The sequence below is a fragment of the Lepisosteus oculatus genome, chromosome 11 (genome assembly GCF_040954835.1).
Source record: "Lepisosteus oculatus isolate fLepOcu1 chromosome 11, fLepOcu1.hap2, whole genome shotgun sequence".
NCBI lineage: Eukaryota > Metazoa > Chordata > Actinopteri > Semionotiformes > Lepisosteidae > Lepisosteus > Lepisosteus oculatus.
Window position 1 is genome coordinate 35,378,694 of NC_090706.1, and position 27,497 is coordinate 35,406,190.

The 27,497-nt window shown below is 37.2% G+C and overlaps 1 protein-coding gene across 1 annotated transcript; it reads left to right on the forward strand.

Annotated features, from left to right (window-relative positions):
• Positions 1 to 4,441: 4,441 nt before the first annotated feature.
• On the forward strand, positions 4,442 to 26,049 carry stard15 (StAR-related lipid transfer (START) domain containing 15). The gene is made up of 6 exons (XM_006632030.3): positions 4,442 to 5,400; positions 14,624 to 14,771; positions 16,642 to 16,745; positions 17,918 to 18,035; positions 18,988 to 19,040; positions 21,980 to 26,049. The coding sequence occupies exons 1-6, from the start codon at positions 5,251 to 5,253 to the stop codon at positions 22,208 to 22,210; spliced, it is 804 nt and encodes a 267-aa protein (XP_006632093.1). The 5' UTR covers positions 4,442 to 5,250; the 3' UTR covers positions 22,211 to 26,049.
• The last annotated feature ends 1,448 nt before the right edge of the window (positions 26,050 to 27,497 follow it).

Sequence of the window (27,497 nt, forward strand, 5' to 3'; positions counted from 1 at the left end):
CTCAGCAATGTTATTAAAAACTAAGATCAACCATTCAAGAAATGGTTGAACTGTACTTTCAGCAACACTTGGATCAGTAAGACACATTGAGACCAGCAAAACTCACAAAACAACCACATCATTGTATTATCATCTTCACTTGTGTGGTAAACAATTGTGTAGTAAATTAACTGCAATTACTAGAATCTTTACCAAATTTTTGCACAACTCTGCTTCTACTTAGACTGTTTAAAGAAGCAAGACACAATAAGATATGATAGCAAATATACTTTGAGATCTTACTGTTGCAAGAAAAGGCAGAATACATATAAATACAGTATATTCATACATTAAACAACTGAAAAAAATTATACCACACGTTTTCTTATTGAGGAAATCTGACCTAAAACAGAGAGAGTAAGGCCACAGTGCTACAGTATGTACATCTTTTTTATTTTTGGATGCGTTTGCTAGTGCAGATGTCTTGGAGGTGAGCAGAATCCACTAGGAAATTATTGGGAGCACATATCTTTAAAGCCTCAGTATGCTATAACATGGATTACTTTTTTTTCAGAACTTTACTGCAAAAGATAACAGTGCAACCACTATGTCGGAGTAACTGGTTATTGTTTTACCTGTGCACTGGCCTTAACCAACATGCTGTATTTACAGACTTATTAAAGAATCTCTTCTACTTTTCCTTATAGATCCTTACGTGTTCTAACTGTTTTATGTTCCAATTGGCATCTAAACAGTGTAGAATAAAATAATACACGACTTCCTATTCTTAGAGAGAAATGTCCAGTTAAGTCTGTTAATATTTATGGAATAATAATAGTTATCATAGACTAAAACAAGTGTTCTCAAAAGTAAATACTATAGCACAATCTTGATTTAGCACTTCCTTGGTACAGTATTAGCTAATGCCAGTAGTCCAGATGCTACATTCTAACCTAAAGAGGTCACTAGGGAATCTAATAAAAACGGAAAGAATTGCCCCTTGACATACTCGTTCAATGACTCAATTGTTGTTTTTTTTTGCTTTCTTTTTTGTGTGAGAAAGACTGCATTAAGGATTTTTATTTGCTTAAATATGTGGTTTTTTTAATAAAAAGACTGCAAACGATATTGCCATCTAGGAATCTGACCACATTAAAAGCCTTCATCAGGGTGATGCAACTTTAGTCTTGGAGGAAAGGTTTGGGGGGTTTTCGTGGTCTCTTTAAAGCAGCAGCAACTGAAGAGCTGGATAAAGTTGATACATTGGTCCAATTCAGCCAATAATTAGATGATTTGGGATATAAAAAAATAAAACAGTAGTCCAGAACCTGAGTTAGATTACTGTAGTCTTCATGACAGGGAAAGTAAAGGCAATAACAATTGAATTCAATTCATTCGGTTTCAATTCTCCTCCTGATCACATCACTTTTAGCTTAAGAGTGCCCTCTGCTGGAAGATTCTGACATAAGACTTTCAAGCACCAGAGTACACGACTGCAAGCCAGAACGGTTTTTCTTTCACCTAAGCCCCTAAGTCATTAATTGCTTAATTGTACAAGATGAAGCCTTTCCTTGTTCCTGAGAAGCAGGAGATTTACAGAGACCTATAAAAGTTGTAAGACAGGCGCCCTTGCTCAACCCTGTTCTAGCAGAACAATTGTAGCACTGTTCAGAAACAAATTGTATCCTTTGGGAACAGCACATTCCTCATTAAATATGTACCTATCAGGCCACAATAATTCAGGTTTAATAGATTCCTGTTTCAGCTAGCTTGCCGTTCTGGTGTGAACAGGCCATGAAAGAGCTAAAGGAAGAATCCTGAAAAACGACAGACTGAATTTTACTGAATTTGACGTAACAAAAGAAAATGACTGGAGCGTGGGATATGGGGAGCAGTTGTCTAGGCCCCAAATGCAGCAGATGGCTTTTTGCCTCAGGGAAGAAAACAAGATGAAGATTTTACACATTAAAGATTACTTTTCAAAAAGTATGAATAACTTTATATTTATAAAGAAATTATTAACAACTGCAGGTTAACAAAAGCGGTTAATGTAAATGGAAATAGCCAGTTTGACAGAAACATCTACAAGATTTGCACTGCTGTACTTCAAACAAACAAGCCCACAGTCTGTGAAATGCATAAAAAATATTGACTTCCAACAGCCAAAAAGCTGAAAAGCAGAATTATATTTCTGATGCTTGTTTTCCCCTCTGTGGCTCCTTTAAACAGCTAATGGTAGCTTCAGTATAATTAATTTCAGGATAGTTTATTTTTAGCTGTGCTAGCTATAGAAAACAACATTGAACATAGTGTGGCGTAGCTATATTCAAAAGATGAGCTACAGAAATGAACAAAAGTTAACCAACACGTGATGTCAGCGCTTTCTTATTTCCTTAGGAACTGCCTAGATGAAAATATGGGAAGGGAGTGTTTCACATTTTTTAAGATTCATCCTTCCATAATATACAATTATAGGCAATCAATTATAGAAAAGTGATGTTTAAAAATGGCCAAGATTGGAGATTTTAAATTTCAATGTATAGGATGCTTTCAAAGTTAATTGACTTATTTGAACAACTCCGTAATTAAAGTTGTGCAGCATGGAGCAATGAAGCTTCTTTCACTTGGAAATGGAGCCATGGGGACAGAGGGGACAAACCCAGCACAGAACTGGGTCACCTTTAACCAATATAGTGTTCTCAAATGTGTACTGTCATTGTCTAGGGTGAAGTGTTCCCCAAAGTTTAATTTATGTCTGTATCAAATTGCATTGCTTCACACAGACATGTTACTGAAGCTCAATAGTGTCGGCTTAATGGGAAAAGAGGCTGGTCTGGTGATGTCATCTTTGGCTTCGTAACAATGGCTGAGCTGGAATGAGTGTAGTTGAGAAGATCATTGATATAGGCTCCTGGTCCTGCTCTCTTAATGACATTGTTTGAATCAGCTGTTCACTTAATTGCTCCTGGCTCGTATTGCCAGTGTTTTCATGGCTGTCACTGCAAGTCCCTGTTTCTTCAGAACGCTTGGTCAGGGGGCGCCCTGACAATGGGGCTGCCATTAGAGGCCGCTCTGGAGACCAGTCTTGAAAATGTAGGTACTTCGTTTGGGTTCAGCAATTATTAATTGAGTTTGAATGGTCACCTCTTGGTATGAAAAAGACGGGAACATGACGGGACTCCACAGCTTGTATTTGTGTTTCTGTAAGTCGTTTAGCCGAAGTAGTTGTTTTTTTGCGAAACCCAAATTTAAGTAAAAATAGAATCCATCTTATTTTGCTTGTGGGGTGGAGAGTTCCGGTGGTTCTCGATCACGCTGCCAGATGGTCCAACATCCACCACATCGTCAGTCTGGAGGCAGGTGGCTCCGAGAGTCAGTTGTGTGAAAAACTGCCTCTCTGTACGACATTTTGAGGACACCAGATGTGGTGTGGCATGGATTTACTCCATTGTGACTGACGGCTGAGGCTTGTATCCATACATTTCCGTTTCATAAGTAATTTAGCTCTACATTTCGAAACCTCTTTTCAACCTTGCACGGAAAGTGAAACTCTACACACTAAATATGCATCACAAATGCCTGAGTAAAATGCAAAGCACACATAAACGTCATTCACTGATAATTTCTCTCAACCTCACAGGTTGGGGATGCAATAATAATGTAACGCATACGGCCACCATTGCAGGTTGTTCGAGCCAGCTTACCAGACCGGTGATGTCACCGCCCTTCCCTGTGAATAGCAGGGACTGCAGCCGCTGGGCTGAGGGGAGATTTCCCTTTGGCTCGTGGCTGGGTCCCTGTTGAGTGACACCAAAGGCCTGGGTTCAAGTCCCCTGCGGTGCGGGGCCGACCTGAGGCAGCAGCGGTGAGGGCGCATACCCACGTGAACCCCGGAGCGTTACATTGGTGTCAGCAGTGGGATAGGATAGCCCTTCGCCGAGGACGGCGAATTAAGCGGGGGAGAGTGTAACGCATACGGCCACCATTGCTTGCGAGAGCTGGCTTACCAGAGCGGTGACGTCGCCGCCCTTCCCTGTGAATAGCAGGGACTGCATCCATCGGGCTGACAGGAGATTTCCCTTTGATTCAAGAGGCTGGGTCCCTGTTGAGTGACGCCGGAGGCCCGGGTTCGAGTCCCCGATGGTGGGGGGCCGACCTGAGGCGGCAGAGGCGAGGGCGCATACCCATGTGAACCCCAGAGTGTTACAATAACATGAAAGCTAATATGAGTTAATTGACAGGGAGTCAATATCTCCGAGAACATTGTCTCCTGTATTACTTAACTTTACCAAATATGCATCAGGGTCCTCAGAAATCCAACGCTCTTATAAGAAATAATACTGTGTAACCGGATTGCTTAAAAACACTTTATTTTTGTTTAATATAAGAGCCTCATCTGGAGGGATTAGAGATCTTAACAGATGTTTTTTTCTACATTGAAAGCGCTGCAGCAAGAGCGCGCCTGACGGCTTTTCACAACAGGACGTGGAACGGCTATATTACAGTTATTCAGTATATAATGCGCGACCCGGACGAAGCAAAGTGGTCATCTTCACGTCCTCTGCATGCCACGAAACAGCAGAGCTGTGGGTTTAAAGAGGGGAACAAAGGGCCGAGGGGAGGCATCTGGGCACTTGAAACAAAGGGACTCGGTAAAGACAACCTGAGGAACCCGAGAAGCGAGTTTGATATTCCACCCATCCCACAACAAGGGCAATAACATAAGAACAATCGCCGAGGAAAGGAAACCCAGCGCATCGGAGCAAACAGGACACCCGATCTGCCCTGATCAGGCAGGCAGACTGAGTAAGAGGTAGTGTAGCCTACCTCGAGGCGCTAGATATCGTTGACCCCGTTATCTATATATCTGCCTCCTTCCCCATGAGTGACAGAAAGAGCACCAGGAGCGCTGATGCTGGAGCTGAAGGCATCGGTGCAGAACAGCTGCACTTGCTGGAATAAAGGCTAATCAAGACAAAGGCGAAAGAAATTAAAGTTATAGAGAGCTAAGTCAACACTATAAAGTATTGCTGTCTGATCTGTTTTTACGCCTTTTTTCTATAAAGAAGCTATTGAGTAGACCGAAGAAGATACCGAAGCGCTCGGCACTGCTGCTCTATCCCGCAGCGCAACATCGCCTTGTTTAAGACCGGAGGGAGATTGGGGAAGGTCTGATAAGGAAAGTGGAGGAGGCAACCTCGTTGTTCTCTTCTGTATTCGATTATTATTATTCAGGGTTAATTTCCCTGAGCTGTTCTGCTCCGGGACAAGATGACAGTCCAGATCCCGGATGATTCCGACTTCACTTCTTTCAAGGAGCAGTGCGAGAATCTGGACGGCTGGACTGCCCGGTACAACAAGGGAGGAGTGACCGTGTGGTGCAGAGACGGCGAAGAGACTAACAGCGTCCAGAAATTAAAGGCAAGCAGGCTTTCTCTGTGTGTAATGGGATTCCCTCTTACAATACGCACTGCAGTGTGCGGAGAAACCAAAAGAGACGTTATAACCGGTTGTCTGCGTTTCTGATCGTAGTGCCTTTAAATTATTTATTTTTTAAATTAGATACAGGTTGGTTCTTTGTTAAAAGAATGGGAAAATTATGAATACAGTTTGTGGTTGTGAGTGTGGGTTGATCCTCAGTTTTTGGCAGACTTTTGTTCATATATTCAGTGGTTTCATTTTAACGGTCTGTGCGATGGTGAATTTAATTTCGGGCTAACTAAACAGAAAAATATTCTCACAGTGCACAGGTGCAACATGCAAGGTTATCAGAAAATGTTACGTTTAATATGCGGGCGCAACCAGGTGCTATGAATGGCAGAATTCCTGCCTTTGTTTTGAATTGTATTAAATTTACAGAGGCAGACGCCACCCATGTAACACAGGAGATCGCTTTCTCTCTGGTATCACATGTCCAGAAGCAGTTAGGATGTTGACACAGCTGTCAGTTTGACTAATCCCCCAGATCATCTAATTCTCCAGAGATGGGGCATGGCGCTGTGCCAGCAACCGAATACAGAATACTGCTGGAAAATGTGATGTTTGAGGTCATCACAGGTAGCATAGTTTCACCGTTCTCTTGAGCTTCAGAGAAGGTCCATTAAAAGTGCTCTCCAGTGCTTTGGTACCTATTTGACGTTCCTCATTGTCTGCATTGCAGACCTAAAATTATTTTTTTTTTACAAAATCCCGGCTAAAGCACTTTGTCTGTGCAATGTTATTTTTTATAGATAGGATGAATCCTGTTGCCTAAAACTAAAATGTTATGAGACCATTACAGGCTATTAGCTTGAATTAGTTGGTTTGAACATTATCATGTTTACTCAGTCCTGTCATCTGTTTATAGCCATACCAGATGGGTGTAACAATGCTCACAGAGCTCCAATTGTTTTACTTCTGGGAAAAAAAGTTTTTCACTTCAGTTTTATTTTTTTTCCCCCACTATTAAGGCCTATTTCCTTTCTTCCAGAGTATCACTATTTTGAATTTTAAGAGACAAGTGATGTCTCTGTTCCAAAATTAGTATTTAGAAAAAGAAAATAATATGGTTTATTGTCCATCTTGTTTTAGAAATAGATGCGTTCCTTTGAAGTAAATTGAATGGTGCCTCTAAGCATTATCTTTATGTAGCATGAGCCACAAATGCCAGCCTTGAATATCAAGCGTGTTGTAGAAATTAAGGTGTTTTAATGTCAAGCATTTTCTGCTCCTTTCCCTCCCCCCCAAAAAACCACACTCGGTCAATGTTCCCAGTGTTATTAGAGGCTAAACAACACTGAATGGAATTTTCTGCAGCATCTTGTCAGTGGCTAATTGAGTCTCTGCAGTATTAATTAATATGAAGCCCTATAACCTATGGGACTTGAAAACTAACACCTTTGTTTGGTATCCCTACATGATGTAATAACATCACATAGTGGTCTTTGATTTTCAGGTGTACTGGTGAACTGTAAGAATTAAATAATTTTCAAGCCAGAAGGCCAGTTTAGTAAATAAATGCAGTTTTACATATTTTAATGCTGTTATTTGGTAGACACTTTGACTTCTTTTTTTTTCCACATGTAAGGAGTCCTAAGAATTAAACTCAACAGCAAAAAAAAACTATTTGGAGGCAAAGGGAATGAAAAATGTTGAAGGCTATAGAATTTAGGAGAACGTATTTATAAGGTACTTTAAAAAATATTATGGATCCTAATAATTTATTTTGTTGCAGAATTGCCACTTCTAAGGTTTGACTATATAACATCAGCATTTACACTAAACCTGCCAGGAACCACCGTGATCTAAGACAGAGTCTCCCCAGGGATAAGCACAATACCTTCTTATCTCTGGAGTCTCTTATGCCCATATCTCTTTGGGCCCATATGCCCAAAGAGATTAACTTCTGGTATTACTGCAATGAAAGCCAGCACAATTAATTTATCTTTAAACTCCCCTTCATTGCATCACTCTCACATGTACAAGAGGAAAACACTGCATTTTTCAGCAGTCTTAATGTTAAAACATTTTTTGTCACTGTATGAAATGGATTCTAGTAAAAGAGCTACAGTATAAACAGGGGTAGCAAATTGGCAGGAGCAATTTGTACTTTCCTGACAACAGAAGTTGTCAGGAGGCTTAATATTGTGCCATGCTTTTTGAAAAAGATAGATTATAACTCACAGACTTCCACAGACATGAAACTAACAAGAAAGGTAGATGTAAGGAGTGAGGAAACAATAGTGCCATTACAATATAACTCAACTATATTAACACACATAATTTTATGGATATACATAATGTATTGTTTTTAAATGGAAGTATATTTTTTTGGGATCAGTCCAAATATATTTGAGCTGCAAAACTAGTGGAGTAAAGCAGGCAGAGTACTGAGGGCATGGTACCACTAATACAAAGTATGTTCCAGGCCTTGTAAACCATACTTCCTATCTTCAGAGACAATGGAGAGACTGTTTGGTAAATCCTTGAATCACATCCAGCCATTTTTGAAAGTATCCCAGATACTGGTTTCAAAAACATGGCCAGGTAGTCATGTTTCATAATCCTACCACTCTATATGTTAAGAATCCCTAAGTTAGTTCAACAAAAGTACCATTTCTAAATCTATCTTGATTATCTGTTAGAATTTTATTGTCATACAGATTATTATCTAGCTTAATTCTAATTCTTGTTTCAATAACCTTGGATATAGTAGAAGCAATACTTGTTATATAATTTTTCCATGTATAGACACTACATGAGCAATCTTTTGGTAAGTTGGTAGTACCCCTGTATTGAGTAACTTCTGCATGATTGGAATTCAACAAATGTTAAATAAATGAAAATAAGTGGCACTGAATTGTAGGGATAGTAAACAAAACTCTTTGGACCATAAATTAAATGGTAATGGAAGACTAGAAAACCAAGGACAGTAAATAAATCACTATATTAACAATGAAAAGAATTCAGTCATGTTCAGGATGCTGCAAATTTCTTTCTTGGTGTACAATAAGCGCTTTTAATCAAGCACATACCTTGAGTAGCTCATTTCACATTGGAAGGAGTTCATCATAAAGTTGCTCTGGAAGGTAGAATTTATGAGGTTATAATGATTGGAAGTCATTTATTTTCTGCAGTCCATTACAGTTTTATGAGTGTCAGCAGTACCTATAGTTGCAGTGGAGTCATAATGTGCAGAATACATTAAAGTCATCACTTACTTCTAATGATTAGGCCTATGCTGAATAAGGAAGAGAAAAAATAACTTAAAATCGATTTGAGGGAAAAAAAAAACATACTACAATATATACACTATGATACAGTGTGATCACTGGAAGCTGCTCATTCTTAGACTTATGTGAATTAAAAATAACAAGTATTCTTGAAAATACTTGATGTAGACAAAAAAATGTTTCTGCACCACAGTGCCTATGCAAAGAGAAGGGTTTTGTATAAGTGAAATGGGATATCCTTTTTCTACAGGTTTTAAAAATTGTTTTTGAAGTATAGGAGATGGAGAATGTAGCTATTTGGGAGCAAGTCAGTTGCACATGTGTGTAGACCATTCTTCAGGTTCACTACAATTGTCTTCATTTCTATATTTATGCATTTCATACTTGGTTGTCAATGTCAGTGGGGCCTGTACAGAATATCAGAACTATTATTGAAAGAGTATACAGTATGCATACTGTATGCTCTTGCAACATAAACTATAAGTATACCGTATACCGTATACTTATGCACCTTTTTGTGTTAAACCCTTTAAATAGAGCATTGATTGTTTTGCTACTATTTGTTCTTTTTGTATCTTTGACTTGAGCACTCTGGTACAATTTAATCATTAATTGTGATAAAAATCCGGATTGGGAGAGATTTACTGCGGAATACATCACTGCAGCCTTTTTTATCATCTTTGCTTCCTGCTTCATCTCGTCTTTTGTTGTATTTGTGCTGGCTGTTGCATTCTTTGTACTGCTGCAATGGGACAATAATTAAAAAGCTGCTAACATTGCCCTTTTCTCTGACGCAGTGCAGGGTAACTAACTTGGAAATGGTTGATTATTAGATCACAGCAAAACATTTTGTTTCTTGACAGTATTTCTACTATGCATAGACCCTGTCTATACCTTACGTTATAAGCTAGTGTGTGTATCCAAAAGAAATCATAGATTTATCTCAGCTTGTAGAACTGTGATAGCGATCGCACAGGTGTCAGATGATGCTCCTGGAGGCCCTAAGCAATATCATGGTACATTTGAAAAATGCAGAGTGGAAAACAATACTAAAAGCCATACTGCTTCTGGAATCAGAGTTCTGGTGTTTTACAAAGAAAGGAAGTATTTGGAAGAGACCTCCACTTAACCTCATGGGTTGCTTCAGGTGTGGGTATTCATGGGTAATAGGGGAAGAGGGGTAAATAAGACAAGAATGTAAAGCCTTCTGAACAAAGAGGCATAATAGATGTCCCTTCATAATTTCTTTGCCACCCCACTGCATCTCAACATGAATAATTGACTGCATTTGGAGAAGGATGTGACGACACCCCATTCACAGAAGCCTGTCAGAATTGTTCCAAGAAGTGGACTGGAAAGGGGGAGTGAGGGGGATCTCATGAATAATGACACCACAGCTAGCGGGCAGGTCAGAGATTAAGTTACATGGAGAGTTTGCATCATTACTTACAACAGTAACTGATCGAATTGCATCTGAAATAGCTTTAGAAGTTGGACTTGACATCACCTGTGCTGTCGCCACAGAAGACAGACCTTTTGGAAATTGAAATGAAAAATGCATTTGCTCCCTGAGGCATTTTATTTCTATATGCTGGTTACATCTCTGTGGTTTTGCTTGAGTTGCAGACAATCTATTTGCGGGGGTGATTATTATAGTCAAATTTGCATCTAGTATAACTGGACTGAATCATTTCTACTTGCAGCCAAGTATTCATCTACAGTATTAGTCTAGTTAATTCAGAATACCTGTTTTACCTCCATATCAGATTGTTTATTCAATCACAAATAATCTTCAAAAGATTGTTATCATCTCAAACTCTGCTTCAGTAAAAGCACTCTACACCTCCCAGTCAAATGACTTGCCTTTAAAAGAGCATCCACTTGTATTTTCTGCCAACATGAAAATAATAATGAAGAATGAGGGATGAATTCCTAATTAAAAAAACTTTAAACACTAGATTAATTTTTCTATGGTAACTGAAGGTGACCCATCTGAACAAGGTCTCAATAATGTTATAAGTGAAGATTTTATTGTACAGCAACTAAAATGTTGATGTTGCTGTAAGTCAAAGTAAGGTTAAATATTCTGTGAATGAATTGACAACAACAATTAATCTTTCATATTTAATTATTTAACTTAGGGGTGCAAATAATTGTCCAATAGAAATAAACACTAATTAAGACAGTATCCTCCTCAGATACAATGTATATACTCTTACTTGAGCTTTTTTTCTTGAAAACAGACTTATGCCAGTCTCTTAATATGTCCTGAAAAGTAACTGAATTTTGGCAAATGGTTCATAGAATGAAAGGACATTATTTTATGCTATTTGTAACTCGACATATCATTATGAAACTACTTTATGAAGCTCTAAGATTATTACATTAGTAGCATCTGGAAAGACAAAAGAAGACTAAACAGCCACGGACAGTTTTCAGTTTCACTTTTTAAATTTAAATTCTAAATTTCTTTCTCAGTGAGAATATCCCTTGCACTACAGTTAGAGAAAAACAAACTAATACTAATTTTGATAATGTCAACTAAAGAATATTAACTAAACAGTGTGATGGGAGCGTGATTAAGAGTATTTATCCTCTTTTAGGGGAACTACAGGATATATTGAGAGATACCTTTAACATAATTTAATTATGTATGTCTTTGCTGAGCTAGTGGAGTTTCAGCTGGCTTTGTGACTGCACATTCCTGAGCACTTCTATGTCAATGTATAAAAAGGAGCACAGGCCCTAATTATGACTGTCATTGAAGGCATTGTTTTCAAACTACAGGTCTGAAAAGCTGCAAGAAGCTGGCAGCAGTTGGGTCCGATTACTGCTGTGCACAGCTGCACTGCATTATCCACAGCTTGTGATAATAGGCCTTTGGCAAAGTATCGCCAAGTGCTGAACTTTGTAGGTCCTGTGGGTTAGCTATCACTGCCTGAAAAAAAACTGTTTTTCTGCTAATTAATGGAGAGTAAAAGGTACAAGACACCATCTTTTCTTTCTGAAAAAAGGTTTCCCAAAGATCAAGACTTGGTCCTTACAGTGTTTAAATTAAAATCCCTGTAACTAGGTCTTTAAATCTCTAAATATATAATTAAAAATGTATTAATACCAATTTAATGTCGTTAAAAATGATTTGAGATTTGTCAGATGAAATTTGATGAAAGACATTAGAACATTCTTCCAATGTGTTTCTAATCTAAGAGCCAAGTTACACAATTACTGTTTATGATAATAGCTACAGTGGCAAGGTGGCACAGTGGTTAGCATTGGGTCCCTTGGTTCAAATCCAGAGGTGCTGTCTGTGTGGGGTTTTGGTGTTCCCCCGATGTTCGCTTGGCTTTCCCCCGGGTGCTCTGGCTTCCTCCAACAGTCTAACGACATACTGGTAGGTTACCTGGTATCTGGGAACATGGCCCTGTTGCCAGTGTGTGTGTTTGTGTCTGTGTGTATCCTGTGATGGACTGATGTCCTGTAGCTTCAGCTCCACTGCTACCCTGTATTGGATAAAGCAGTTACAAAATGGATGAATGGAGGATTAACAGCTTGAAACTTAGAATATATATTTTTTTAAATTAAAAACCTCAGAGAGTAAGTTTTATATATGTTGTGACAATGACAATTGTCATACTAAACATACTAAATTAGAATGACAATTGTCATTCGTTGTCTATAAATTTACTCCCAACATCCGGCTGTAACAGATTTGTCTCTATAGCTCTACATACAGCTGAAGGGCATAGCTGTGGAAGGTGGGGGTTTACAAAGGCAAAATACAATTGAATGGAACCCGGTTGTTCCTCATAAAGAAAATGCTGGAGAATCATTTGAGACTTATGTGAGAGTTAATGTCTTCTTCCATACAGTCATTTGTAGTCTAAATTTATTTGATTCATTTTGTCCCCCCCAAAAAAGGAACTAAAGTCCATAAAACACTTTACAATGACACATTTAATAAGAAATGAGTATGTACATGTCCACTTTCATGCAGTGTAATAAAGCAGCAAGGAAGTTAAACTGAAAGGGATTAACTGCTGAATTAAAGCAACACTAATGCCATCCAAGACCCGCAAAAGACTGAAACGCAGTCAGGTTTTTCACTTATTACCACAATTAGACCACTGTTCTGATGGTGGTGGTTAGATGTGCAGCTTATTAATTATGGAATCAGGCTGGAGGTAAGGGAAGCTTATTCTGACTGAGATCAAAATGCATCCCAGGCTGTGAGATCTGAAGTGGATGGTTGGCATTTGAAAGCTTAACTGAAGGTTGCTGAGGGAGTAATTGGTGTTAGGATATGACATTTAGAATGAAGTTTTTTCTAATTTATACTGAGAAAAATCCATTCATGGAAAGCCTGCAAAAGGGCATGCCAATTTAAATATGAATATGTGTTTTTTATGTTTTGCTCACCCTGTTATATGCTTTATTCTATAAAAGCAATCATTTTTTTATGTTTGAGTATACATCATATTCAATTCTAATAGGACTTGCTCACAGAAAACAAAAAGTCAATTTTCTTCGTTTTGAATATGTATTTATTGTATAATTTAGGCAGGGAGGTACAGAGTTAACATTGCTGCTGTGCAGGACTGGGTCCCCGAGTTCAATTCTTGGGTTCTCCCAATGTTCTCAATGGCTTCCTCTGGGAGCTCTGGTTTCCTCCCACAGTCCAAAGGCATACTGGTAGGTTAATTGGCCTCTGGGAAAATTGGCCCTGGTGTGACTGTCTGTGTGCTTGCGTCTGTGTGCGGATAAACAGGGCAGAAAATGGATGGGTAACTAAAGTAACAGAGAGTATGAAAACGTACCATCATAATGGTGTTCAATGTTTGCTTCTACTTTTTACATTTTCATGATATATTTAAATATTACAGTAATCAAGTTGTTTAATTTTGCACTACAGTAAATTTGTAGACTTTTATTCGAGAGTTTCTAACAAAAGATCAATATAAGCCTGTTATTCACTGTTCTAAGCCATTTTTAGCTTTCCAATGGTAATTTATTTTTACTGAAAATGAAATATACCAACTGGCTCCCCAGGTTTACTGGACCTTGAACACAGCCCAATTGTCCTTTTTCCGTTTGAGTTGGTGAGTGTGAAATATCACCTCTTGCCTGGATGATATCCTGGTTTTGCAGGCCTAATTAATAAGGATAATTCAAGGAGATAATGTTTCACATGACACAGAAACCTGAACAGTTAGTTCAAGTACCGGTAGCTTTGTAACGTGTTGTGACTTGTTTTTCAAGCTCCATTTTGTGGACATCATTCATAACAGGGAAAACATTTAGTCACATTTGTCTTTGTTTTGACGGGGCTATGCCCAAGCATTTAAATGGCTTCACTACTGAAGCAAAGATGTTGTGCATTATACCAGGTTTGCATCATAAAAACAAGCCGGAATTACCAAAGAGGCTGTTTCGAACTTCAAATTGGAAAAACAAGAAGTACATTTAATTCTTGTGCTTGAAAATGTTACAGTTAAATTAGGTACAGTATACTAATGGGAAAATTATTAGTAAAAGTCAGAGTATCAGAATGAAATGTTTTTCATGGCTATATTTCATTTACTGTCTGTATAACTCATAATTACAGAGCAATATAGTTTGTAGCAGGTTTGTTACTGACCCATTAATATTAATGCCCTAAATTTCCTAATACCCTGAGATGTGCTGACACTAGGAACCATCCAGGGTGTATCTTGCCTCACACCCAGACAGGATAAGCTCTGGCTCCCTTGTGACCGTGCATTTGATACAGCAGTTAGAAAATGGCTTTCCTATTCCCAATACCAATCTATTTTATATATACTTTTTGGTGTGCCAAGACATTAACACTTTCAGTTTTAAATGTAACATAACAGCATTGAATGTTTGGTATTTAATTGCAGGCAGGGGCTGAGCATTTTCATCTTTGTTTCTTCCAGATGAGAATAGTCTGTAAGGATGTGACTGCAGAAACATTATACGATGTCCTGCATGACACAAGTTATCGGAAGAAGTGGGACAGTAACATGATTGAGACCTTTGACATTGGAAGACTGACGGTAAATGCAGATGTGGGATACTACTCCTGTAAGTGGGTTGTTCTTTGTTTTCAATCTAAAATCTCATCTCTTCCAAACCACTAGACTATTTTACACTCTATTTTGTGTCTTATATATACTCCATGTTGTGGTTTATGTATACCCCAAGAAGAATGCTTCAGGTGTTGATTTCTGATTTCAGCTATCTGAAGATTTGTCTTGTATTACAATTTATTAATTTTTTGTCAGCATACAACCTACAATATCATGAAATACTATATAATGTTTGTTTGTGTAATGGTGTCTTACAGTGCATCGGATTATGGTTAGACCATGATGCCTCTCTGGACAAAGAAACAACTTGAAAATCAATATTCCCTCTGTCTTTTCTTATTTTTATTGACATGAGGAAAGTAAATTATCTTGGGAGGATTTAACTTTCCACAATTACGGTGATCTGTTCTGGAAATCCAGGAAGAAACTAGGGATATTCCTATACATTTACATAGACAAATACTATGTCTTCTGAAGTGTTATTGTTTATATGCAGCTGTAGCTGTATGTCATTTGTTTAACAACATCTGGGTTTACATTCCCCCACCTATGATGAATAAAGATATGGTTTATTGGGAACTACATGACCCACCATAATTAGCATTCTTGAAGTTCAAGATTACTTGTACTTAAGGAAATGTGTTCCAATGATGCTGTGAAAATATTACTTCCACCCTCAAGATGCAGGCTGACATGGTTTCCTACTGAGCTACGTCAGTGCCAGAATCAAAATGCTTTGCTTGGACTGGATAATTAAAGGGGCTTGAAAACACATTCAATTGGTAGACTATGAAATTCTACCATGTATTCTAGTTACTACTGTAAACCACACTATTTGAAAACACTTTCCCAAGCCACTCTCTTTGCGACAGGGGTGAGGGGTGGTATTTATTCACATTAGGTTGATAACTCAATTGCTTGAAGGTTCACAGTAGGTGCATCATTGCTACAGAGATATTCTTCTCAATGGTTCTTAATTCTGTGCAGTGCCCAAGCACTAAGAAATCAATAGCCTCTAATTTACTGCAGCTGCTGTCTTCATGGAACACCGCTCTTCAATAATGATCCAAGCCAAAAGAGTGTGGTGGCTTTAGAGGATAATAAGAATAATGGTCTAAGAGTTTACAGAATCATTACCCTTCTGAGATGCAACACTTGAAATTATTTTATTCTGTTTTCAATTAAACAATTTTTTTTCATGACAGGTGTTATTACTCATTTAGTTTCTCATTTAAAGAATATCCCATTGAATATAATTAAAGCAAACAACTTCTTATACACAGTGTAATCAGAACCAGCTGTCCCAGACTCTCTGCTTTTGTGTTTCCATCCTGTACCCCACCTGGAGCTGCAAATAATTTCTTCTTCAAGAACTTCTTACAGTTATGAAATATTCAGTGCCCTTAAACTGAGATTATGAAAGATTCAAACCCCAAAAGATCTGTGTCTTCTTAACGTTAACTGCTGCCTTATTTTACAATCAATGTACTTTTTGCAGACTTCTGTGATGGAAGATAATTAGTGGGAATGGAGTTATAATGATTGTTTTCTGAATCGTGGAATTGTACCATCAGTAAAAATCAAGGAGTAAAGACTGAATCGTGTAAAGCATGCTTAAACGATATGTATCATGAATATAAAGATTCCATTTTGCACCATTCCAACCAGAAGTACATTTTCATTGCTTTCTCATCTTCTGGGCAATTTTGAGACACCACATTTTTGTATTCATGTCTCTTTTCTCATAATACTTTCCTTTCAAGCCCAGAAAACAGTGTTGTATTTCTTAAGATTCATATGGTACCACATGATGGGAGGCAGTGATGTGAAATGCACTGCAATTCACAATATATGTGTTATTACAGGGAAGTGTCCCAGCCCACTAAAGAACAGAGATTTCATCACTCTGCGATCCTGGCTTCCTCTGGGCAAGGACTACTTGATAATTAACTACTCTGTTAAACACCCAGTAAGTTGACTTAATAGATAATTATACATGAAATAGTTATGGGTTGTAAAACCATTAAATGTTGTGTGTTAAAATCCTAACAGATGTATAGCATACTGTATAAATAAACCACTTTGCGGGCTGAAGTCATGTGCAATGTAAGAAGAACAGGTAGTTTCATCCGGTGAAGAGATGCTTTTCCTTATCTGGCATTAAATGGACCACAGGGTCTTGACTTTCCATGCTACAGAAAAGCATAGAGGATCCTGTAAAATGATAGTACTGTACCTATCTGGCATTCTTTATTTGCATTGAATATCGCCTTACAAACAGGCAGTCATGAAGGATGCTTCATTTTAGGATAGACTTCTTCACTGTATATATTAAAGTGTGGAAAGCAATGCCTGTTGGTTAATTGATGGAAGTGTCTGTTTAAACTCAAATGAAAGATAAAATGTGTTAATTGTTAGACTTTGTGGAGGGTTTCAATAACACCACATTAGGCACAATTAAACAAATGAGTGGCTTTGAATTTGTAATCTTTTAAAGAAAGCAGAGACTTTCTTACACAGCAGAGAATTTTAACTGTGTTTCAAAATTAGTGAATTTAAAGCTATAATGCTAAGTCCAGTCCATACAGTCATAATGACTTGGAAATTATGATCTTCGTGTATGGAAGCTGTTAATTTAGTGAGGATGTATGACAAGCCGAGTCAGTCTTAATCACCATTCTCCCCCAGAGTCTCACATTTTTATAGATACTTTTCAAATAAGAAATAACTCAGACTGAAAATACACAATATGACTTCTTACACCTTAGCTGAATTAAATAGTTAGGGTCAGATGTGAACTGACACAAAAGTGCCTTCCATCCTTCAAGGAGATATGCAACCTAGGATTATATTTTTAAATAAAATATTTTTTAAAATAAATGTGAAATCCAATGACTCTTTAAGCTATTAAGCTTTTAGGGCATAGATGAAGCCAATATTTTTTAAGGTTTCATGAAAAGTAGCTATAAGTGCCATTCACATCACATTTATAACATCATACATCATATTCCTCAAATATCATACTTCATCTCTCTGTCTCAGTATCTTAAACAGAACGGGATTTGAAAGCTAGGAACTGGAATGATTTGTATTTTCAAAGTTCATGTTATTTCCTTTACTCAATTTTTTTTTAAATCTCAGCAATATCCCCCGAAGAAAGACTATGTCAGAGCTGTGTCTTTACAAACCGGGTACCTGATCCAGTCTAACGGTGCGAACTGCTGCACTCTCTACTATCTAACCCAAGTAGATCCAAAAGGTGAGAAAATCATGGTTATGGTTCAAAATGTATCTGAATAGTAAGTGATGGCTTGGACCTATAATTTGCCCTTGGCAAGACAGTCCATTAAATTCAATTCATGAAATCGTTGATTGAGTAGCTAGATATGTGACTTTTTCAGTGCATTGCATGCACCATATTGTCTCAAGTGCTTTACTGTATTCCTTAAATGCTGATCGTGATGTGATAATAGCCATTATATCCTGATGTTTCATGGTTTGATTAAATAAATGGTTTGAAACTTGCAGCTGTAGTATTTTTACTTGAAAGCACATTCAGATATAAGTATGTTTTACAGTCTCGGTCCTTTAAATCCTGTAATAGTGTATGTTACATTGCCCTTGAGAATTGTGTCGACCATGAAAGGCTGCACTAAATCTGCACATCAATGTCATTGCCACAATAGGCAAAAATGATGTGTATTGTATTTCTGAAGACATCTCTCCCAAAGTGGTTTTACGTTTTAAAAAAGTTCAAACATCTACACTTTTATATAGAAATCAGTGCTTGAATTATTAAAGCCTTTATTAGACATCTAAGATTTTGAGGATAAATGCACAACCAAAAATTGGCCACAATTAATCAATGGGTAATGACCCCATTTTTTTAAATAACAGAAACACATTCAGCTCTTGCACAAATGGTTGTTGTGTCTATAGATCAATGCATAATTATGTGAAGAAGCACACTTTCTACTTCGAAGTTCCATTCTCAGCTGCAATGATGTTGGTTTTACAAGTTGTTTTCAATCTTCAAGAGCTTAAAGAAACAATATCAGTTAAGTACTTTTTAGGTCAGTAGTGTATATGAGATTTAAAATACCAAGCTGTAGCCCTGGTTTCTAAGATATGTCCCACAGTATTTTCAGAAGACAACAGTTTGAAAATCTGAAAATCTCTAAATGTCTAAATACTGTTTTTTTTAATTGCAGGTTCTTTGCCCAAGTGGGTGGTAAATAAAGTCTCTCAGTTTGTAGCACCAAAGGTAATGATTATGACATTTTTTAAGCCTCGTGTCACACAACTCATATGTGTGGGTTTATGGAATTTTGTGGACTCCGTTTCTTGTTCTCTGTTTGTAGTCCCAAAAAGAAAGCTATAAAGTTGAGACAATTAATATCTCGTTCTCGTATATCTGTTACACCCAGACAGGTAATCAAGTGTATTTTTTTTACTTTGGTTTATGGATGTTGCCTTTATTACCACAGTATTATAAAACCACAGCTTTTGCTGATTTAGAGTGCAATAAAACGTTTTATTTAGTTTTGTAACAGGAGCTGGTGCAGATGGTATAATCCGGAATTAAGTGGAGAAGGACATCGGGGGAGGAGACGTAGAGGATCAGGACAGGTTGACAGACAGGGAGGGCATAACGGCGGTGAGCCGGTGCTCGGGGGGCCTTGGCGATGGCAAACGAGTTCAGGCAGTCCAAAAGGGGGAATCTGGGGCACAGTCCAAAGTCCAAAACAGGGGGATCCAACCGAGACGAAACAAACACAGTTTAAATCCGGAACGGGACTCGGAACAGGGACAGGGAACAAAACGAAGGTAACGAGACCAGGCACTCCGAGACCCGGACTCAGACAGCCAGGATGCCGTGGTGAAGCCTATCCCGTCAGGTCTCTCCTGGACCCGCTGGCAGGCAGGCTTCTGGGCGTCCATCTTCCAATGCTGAGCCAGCAATAGCGAGAGCACCAGGCTTAAATAATGAGACAAAACAAGAGGCAGGTGCAAATAATTAACTAAAAAACAAAAGGGTTGGAGCGCCCTTTAAGTGGAGGGATGCCAATCGTGACAGTTTTCCTTCCTGTTCTATATTTCTGGTGCTTCAATATTGTGACTCCTATGACAATACAAGTCAAGTCAAACAGACAGTCATTGCTATAGTGATGCTCCCAGTCACAGCCTAAGCTTTTCCGTTTTAGTTGCCTTAATAATTTGATACTTATTTTAGTTTTTGCATTTTTAAAGGGCTGTACAGGTAGTGATATATGTGGTACTCATTTATTGAAATAATTAGTGCATACTAACCATTACTAATGGAAATATGAACATTTTTGGTTTTCCAAAGTATTTATAATTATAATTTATATGTATAATTTATAAATATTTATAATATAATTATAAGTACAGTAGTTTCCCCTTGACCTTGAACTAGGGAGGCATAGTGGTTTGGTGTCTAGTGTTCTTGGTTACTGAGTTCCATTCCAAAAGTTTCTTCTGTGTGGTTCTTCCAAGTATTCCAGAGTTTATTTCTTTTTTGCCAAAACTTTCCAATGACAAGGTACAGGCTAGGTTGGCATCTCCTTTTTGTCCCTTAGTGTTTGTGTGTGTCATCCTCCCTGGAAGTTCCTGGAATAGTCCCACCTTCCACCCTTTGTTCCTGGGATAGGTTATGGATTGCTGTAACTCTTACTGGGAATACATGGTGAAGTTCTACATAGAGACCAACATTCCTGAACTGTCTGTTTTCCCATTTATAAACTCACAGCTGAACACGTTTGAGTTACAATCTGATGGCAGAGCAAGTCTGGGCTTTCAGAGCACTTATTCCTGATCCTCTTACACAGTCATATTGCCTGACTTTGTAATACATTTATGACACCGACCACTGAGTTATGCTGCCACCTAGTGTCAACGTGCGCTAAAATCCTGGTTGTTAACCTATTTAATTAGTTTCACAAAAACAAATTGAATGCCTACGTGGAAGGCACAGATAAATTATTCGTAAGTTCAAAGTTTAAATAATACAAAAATCCAGTACTATAATATAATCTTTAGTGTCATATAAAATTAACAGTATTACTAACATACTATGCAAAAGTAACTGATAGAGTCAAATGTTACCATATTAGTACATTAAGAGCATTTTTAATTTTCTATTAAGCATGGCATTTTCTATTATTTTAATAACTGTGTAAATATTTTTTAGTTTAGTTTTTAGTTTAGAGAGAAGAATGTTAGACAGAATGTTATAGAGAAAAAACCAAACGTGTCACTTAACAATCTTGGTTACATTCTGATCAAAATATTCAATAACATGAGATTTGAGTAAGGAGCTCTGTCAGCGTATGTTGGCTACAAAGACAGATGTAAAGTATAAAATCTGAAGAAAACATCTGAAGAAGGTTCAACAGCAGAAACATTGTGTTTCTTCATTCTGCTATTCAGAATGGAATTAACCTTTCTACTTATTCCTATCTCAATGTTATTTATGCATTCCAAAATATGTAATTTGTTCACAGGAGAAATTTTAGAACCTCTTCATGCTCAACTCCTGAAGGCTGAGCACGTATTGAGCTGCTACAAGCAGACACGTGCACTGTCCCTTACGTACCAGAAACACTTGTATTCGGGAAGCCAGACTTTACTACTTAAAGCCCAAGATGCCTGTAGCATCTCATGATCTTATGTGTTTGGGGACTGGTCTGGTCATCTACACGCGGCTTTTTGAAAAACATAGATATATGCATTTGTTTTGCCATGTTGGCTAATAAACCAAAAACCGAGTGCTAGATAGCTCTAAGAGCGTCTGATGACAATGATAGCCAATTAGGCCCCACCCCACTGTATTTACAAAATTTTCTTATTGTCACAAAAGATACAGCAAACCAATAACAAATTGCATACAATGAAAAAATCAAACATGTAACATTAAAAAGCAAATCATGTGACGCAAACAAGGAAAAAAAATCTTAAATTACTTTGGACTGACTGGGTAGGCCTAGGATTGATCAGGGTGGGCCACCCAGGCCCAGCCATGGCTATGCCCCTGATCCTGCCTTGCACCCTATGCATCCTGGGATAGGCTCCAGGCCACCATGACACCCTGTATTGAAAGTGAAGATGAACTGTGGTGTGACGTCGTGTAAGCCACACTAAGCGATCAGTCTGAGGGGTGTGCTGTGTTGTTGTTGTTGGCAGGCGATGAAGAAGATCTACAAGGCATGCCAGAAGTACCCTGAGTGGAAACGGAAGCACAACCCCAACCTGAAACCCTGGATGTACCCGGAGCAGAATACTCTTCCCTGCATCAGCCTGTCAGAGCTGTCTCTGCAGCGTGCAGACTCCCTGGAAAACATCGACGAGAGTGGGCTGAGCGAGGAGAAAACCCACATTAGCGATGATGACGAAGGCTTCTCCAAAGAGTCCTAGAGGCGCTGGAGGCTGTGCTGATTGAACCCAATCACCCAGGCAATAAGACAGTGGAAGAACATCATTAGTTGACTGTCAATATCTATATGAATGCCTGTGTGTATCATGTATTGTAATTGACTCTGTGCTAGGGACTTGTGACTTTTTTCACATGACCTGAAAGGGTGGCTTTATATGAAACATATATGTATGTCCAGGTACAGAGTAACAGTAGTGTTCCTTAATGCATTACCTTGCTTATAACCTTCCTGAATCTAATGACACAAGATTTGTTTTTTTTCTCCTAGAGCGTAGTGATGAATGGAGTATCACCCCCTGCTGGTAGATTTGTGAATGTGAATCAACACATAAACAAATCAACAAATAAAATGCTTACATTCAGTATGAGGCACTTAGTATCAGTGGGCTGAAGAGTTTAACTGTTGACATATTCCATGCCTTGATGTTATTAATATATGTCCCATATTAGAAGGTTAAAGCAACAGAATGCATGAAGTGACTTCACTGTTAACCTGTGCAGGTGAAGACAGACATCCTGAAACTGTCGTCCACTAAAGTATTTGGTCACTTTAGCATGGGACAGGAGTTGGAACAACAACTGAATTGCTTCAGGTCTTCTGAGTAAAATTTGTAATGTAACAGTAAGTAGTAATTCTCATTAGATGTGTTCACAGCCATTTTAGCCATTAAGAGAAATCAGTCAACTGTCCCAATAGTTTTGCTCCTTCAAAGTAAAAAATCGCTTTATTAAATTGACCCAAGAGGGTAGAAGTGAACTGAGTTTATTAAAAATAAATTACTTAAGGGCTTTACTTAATATTCATTGCTTTATTTTCATGAGAAATGCTAATTGTTAGAGTTTATAGTAAAAAGTACAATTTAGACTTCACTGTCCCAATACTTTTGAAGGGCACTATATACAGTAGATGAAACCATGGGGAGCATATCAAACAGTGGAAATGCACTGTTGCCTTAGTAATATTTAATTTGCCTTCTATGTTTCATTGTTCCATGGTGCACAGTTTTCATGACATATTTGATTGAGTAGACAGACCTGAGTTATGAGCACTCCTTATATCAAATTAAAAACCACTAACACCATAAAAGACAAAAAAATCAGAGGTTTGAAATATGCTTGAGACAGTATATTAATTGAGTTTAGAAACTAGTCGTACCTGAAAATTAAAGTTTAAATAGTTGTTGTTGATTGATGTTTCTAAATAATTTTGGGGGGCGTTGGGTAGTTAATCTCTTGTTAGATAACTGCTGAATCCTGGAATGTGGGTTAATGTGATATGAGATATATAAAGAAGAAGTATGCATTATGCTAAACAGACTAAGGTGTTTCAACTAACCGGAAGAATAATTGTCAAAAAGAGATGAAGAAGGTGAAATTATTACCACCACCATTATTATTAGCATGGTCAAGAAGAGAGATATGGTAGATGTACATGGTTTGGAACACTACTATTTGCCTGTTGTTAAGATAGCCAGTTCCTGTTCCATGCTATTTTACTGTGACCAATTTACCTGAATAAAACATGCTACACACATCTGAGGCACAGAGTATAAAAGGTTCAAAATCACCAAAGAGTATATGAAATAGAAAATGGAAATAAAATTAGCATTTTCAATCACAAAAATGTACCTAGATTTATCACTAAGATATTTTAAGATTTTAATCTATAATGACAGCAAGAATATTATTTTTAGGTATTTTACTAAGAATTGTGTGTACCATACAAACAGTGAGCGGCACACCAATTAAGTAGCAAGATGTTTGTTGGAATTTTGCTACCAGCACTATGTGTATTTCACTGTTATTGTATTTCAGAATACATGCAATAACTATCAATGAATGTAGATAAAGAAACCCTAAACTTGAAAGGTAGCAAATAAGGCAATCCCATTTTGTAGTATTAGGTTTACACATTCGTTAGGGATTCTGTAAGATATAATATATTGGTGCTGCAATAAAATTAACTTATTTTTAATGTGAATCTTCAGTAAATGCCCATTGCAGAATTCTTACTTTCAATAGCCCATCCAGTCACCTGAACAGTATTACACAAGTACTGGTTCTCATTGACATTGGTATCCACGTTCGTGTCGTTTTTGACAGCTTTTAACTTTTGTTAACAAATATATCAGATACAAATAGTCTTTCACAGCTTTTTTTCTTCTTTTAAACCTGGATTTTGATGCTGCCATGCGTAAATTCTAACATGATTGATGAATGAACTAACTGGCCTTGGAGCAATGCTTGAAATTTTAAGTAAGGAATCCTAGGCTATGAGTAGGTTACAAAACACTTCTCCAAATCGTTTAAAATGGCTGTATAGAGCATTTAGATTTTTAAGAATTAAATACATATATGGTGTATATTACAAAAGGAGTAGTAGGAAGTATAGATTTAAAATCCAATTTCTATTTAGTGCATGTGAATTTTAGTGGGAAAGCAGAATGTTTTCTTTGTTCTGAATCATTTATCTGATCAATGACTCAAGAGTCATTTTAAAATACCAGTGCTTTGATGCTTAACTCTTTGCTGAAAACTGTTGTAGCGGCAAGGCTTATTAATAATACAGGAATGAACCCCTACACTGTTCTCCTGCTATAGTTAAGAGTGGGAAAAATATGGGGTTTAAAGCTTTCACACAAATAAGAAGGATGCTACAATATGGAAAACCTAAGCAAGAGATCATTCTAAGTAAGCCTTTAAGATGACAACATCTAGCTTCTCTAAATGGATTGGATTCTTAATTTGAAAAATGAAATCACTCAATATACAAAATAAAATTAAAAAATGAATGCCAGTAAGCTTAAATGCACATTCTCACCCTAAGCACCTTCTGCTAATCCTGTCCGGGAATAAAAGATATTTAAAAAATATATCAGTACCATAACCATGTCCTGCTGGCAGGACACAAATCAGAAGAACAAAACCCTGAGTATGTTTTGAAAAGAAATTTATTAACAGGACAGCTAATAGATGTTTGCAATTGCACATTGGATATGCAGAGGTTATCTGATTTTCTCACTCAGCTGTTAAACTACATTACCAGAGACATATACTGTATTACAATGACACTGAAAAGGATCTTATCAACAGATCATGTTGTCTTAATTTTCAGGATTATGTAGGAATCCTTGTTAATATACTGTATTTTTTACCTTTTACATTTTCTTAGATGCACATTTTCATTAGAATTCTAGGAAAGAAAATGAATGTGAAACTGGTTTTAAAAATATAATAAAACTGTATTTTATTCCTCAATTAGACTTTGGAGAGAAATGTTATTTTAAACCCTCACAAGATAATACATAATTAAAATGGCTCTTAGTCACTCATTCAGCTAATTCAAAGTAGGTTTGGATTAAAAGTAGGCATTATTCTGTAACTATTTAAGAGGTCAGGTGTTGTGCGATTCCGTCACTTCATGTTGTAAATATGGTTTGCCGTTGTTCTTTGGCTGTTTCACTGTATATTTTGTGAAGTACTTGCCTACCAAGTGTTAAACTGTAAAGTAGGTGCTAGGATATTAGTAAACAGTGTTCAGACCACAGTGGGTAACTGTAGAAAATGACTCAGCTGCCAGAAGATTTCATCTGCACAATTAGTGTGATTTGTGATCTGAAAGGATCTGAAAAGTTGGCAGTGTTCAAATTTGGTTTACTCAACTGTTTAGTTTTAAGTAGTGCTTTACTGCATTTGACTTGCCTGAACATATTGTATGTTCTACACTTGACTCTGCAATGTGCCGTGAGTCTAACTGATGAAAGGGTTTCTCTGGTGTTTCCTTTCTTTTTATTTTCAAATAAATCACTAGTTTCTGAGAGCTTTTGTCATTTTATTTGAGTCTGAAGGATGCTTTGTTGTTTTATAAATGATATTCTTGTATATTAAGCACAAAGTGTTTGCACAAAGCAGCAACAGGCTTATGTTTGCTTAACAGATAATCATATGAAATATTAAAATCCTGCAAAAAACAGTTTAATGAATAATGCAGATGTATCTAAATACATTAAAGAATTAAGCTTCTTGCTTCTCACTTAATAACCATGCTTTTATTTATAGTTTAGGCATCTTTGTGCCTTTGCTACACAAGAACTGTGTAATTTTCACTTTTAACAGTGTTGGAATGTGTAAACAATGCAAACAATGTAAACACCAAGACTGCAGATTCTGTGAAAGACTAATGACTAAGAAAACCCTACTCATATAAATCTATAACAGAAGGACTAGAATATTTTTTTTTCATATATTTGGAAAAAAAAAGTTTATGTGCTACCACAAATCTCTTTCAGTTCTCTGTATTGTTTATTTTTTCTTTTAGTTTTTAATCACATTACTCTGTGTTTGAATGAATGAGATTTACGACAGCTTGCTGGTTACATTATTAAGTTGTTATTTGACAGCTTTTTTCTCTTTTTCCTTTAGACTTCTGAAAGCAGGATACCAAAGGTTCTTTTCTTCTTCAAACAAATGTTTCTTAGTCATGCCGAGTTACACAGGACAAAGGAATAAGGCTTGGAATAAGTTGTGACTATGAGATGGCATTGGCCTCCTTTAATATCCTGACGTTCTGTGTCGTTTGTTGTTGTTTTTTTGTCATCGAACATGTTCGTCAAAACAATGAAGAACTAATAATACTCTATCCAAATGCAAAACCATTTTTGGGATATCTCAGAGTTCACAAGGTACCTAAAATTAACTGTGCAGTACAAATTAAGCCATTTTAAGTTATAATCACAATTAATGCTGAAAAAATGTGGTTTATAATTCTAGATTGGAATAATGAAAAAATACATGATACAGGTATGTTACTTAAACAGTAATAAAAGCCACTTTCATATTGAAGGCATATAAGATTATAAGACAGTAAGAAAAAGCAGTTAAAAAAGTATTAAGTGTAGTATTTGTCACCAAACTTCTTTAAAAATATCTATATTCTGAATGTGAATAACTGTATCTAAACAGCAGCTACAATGGGCCATTATCTTTAGAGCTAGACAAGCTTTTCTGCTTATCTCAGCAAATGATTTCGGTGCGAGACACTTAAAATGGGGTCAAAATATGAGAAAATAATGCTTTATTTTTTACATTAAAACCTTGAATTTTTTTTCTAATGGCCTGGAAAATATCTGTTCACTTGGGTCTCTCTGTGTATCTCTTTTGCTTCACTTAATACGCAAATAAACAGCTGGACCACTCCTTAAAATCTCTATTGTCTCAGGCACTTCCTGTTTCCCTTTTGGCACACTTCCTGTCTGTATCAGAGTCAGA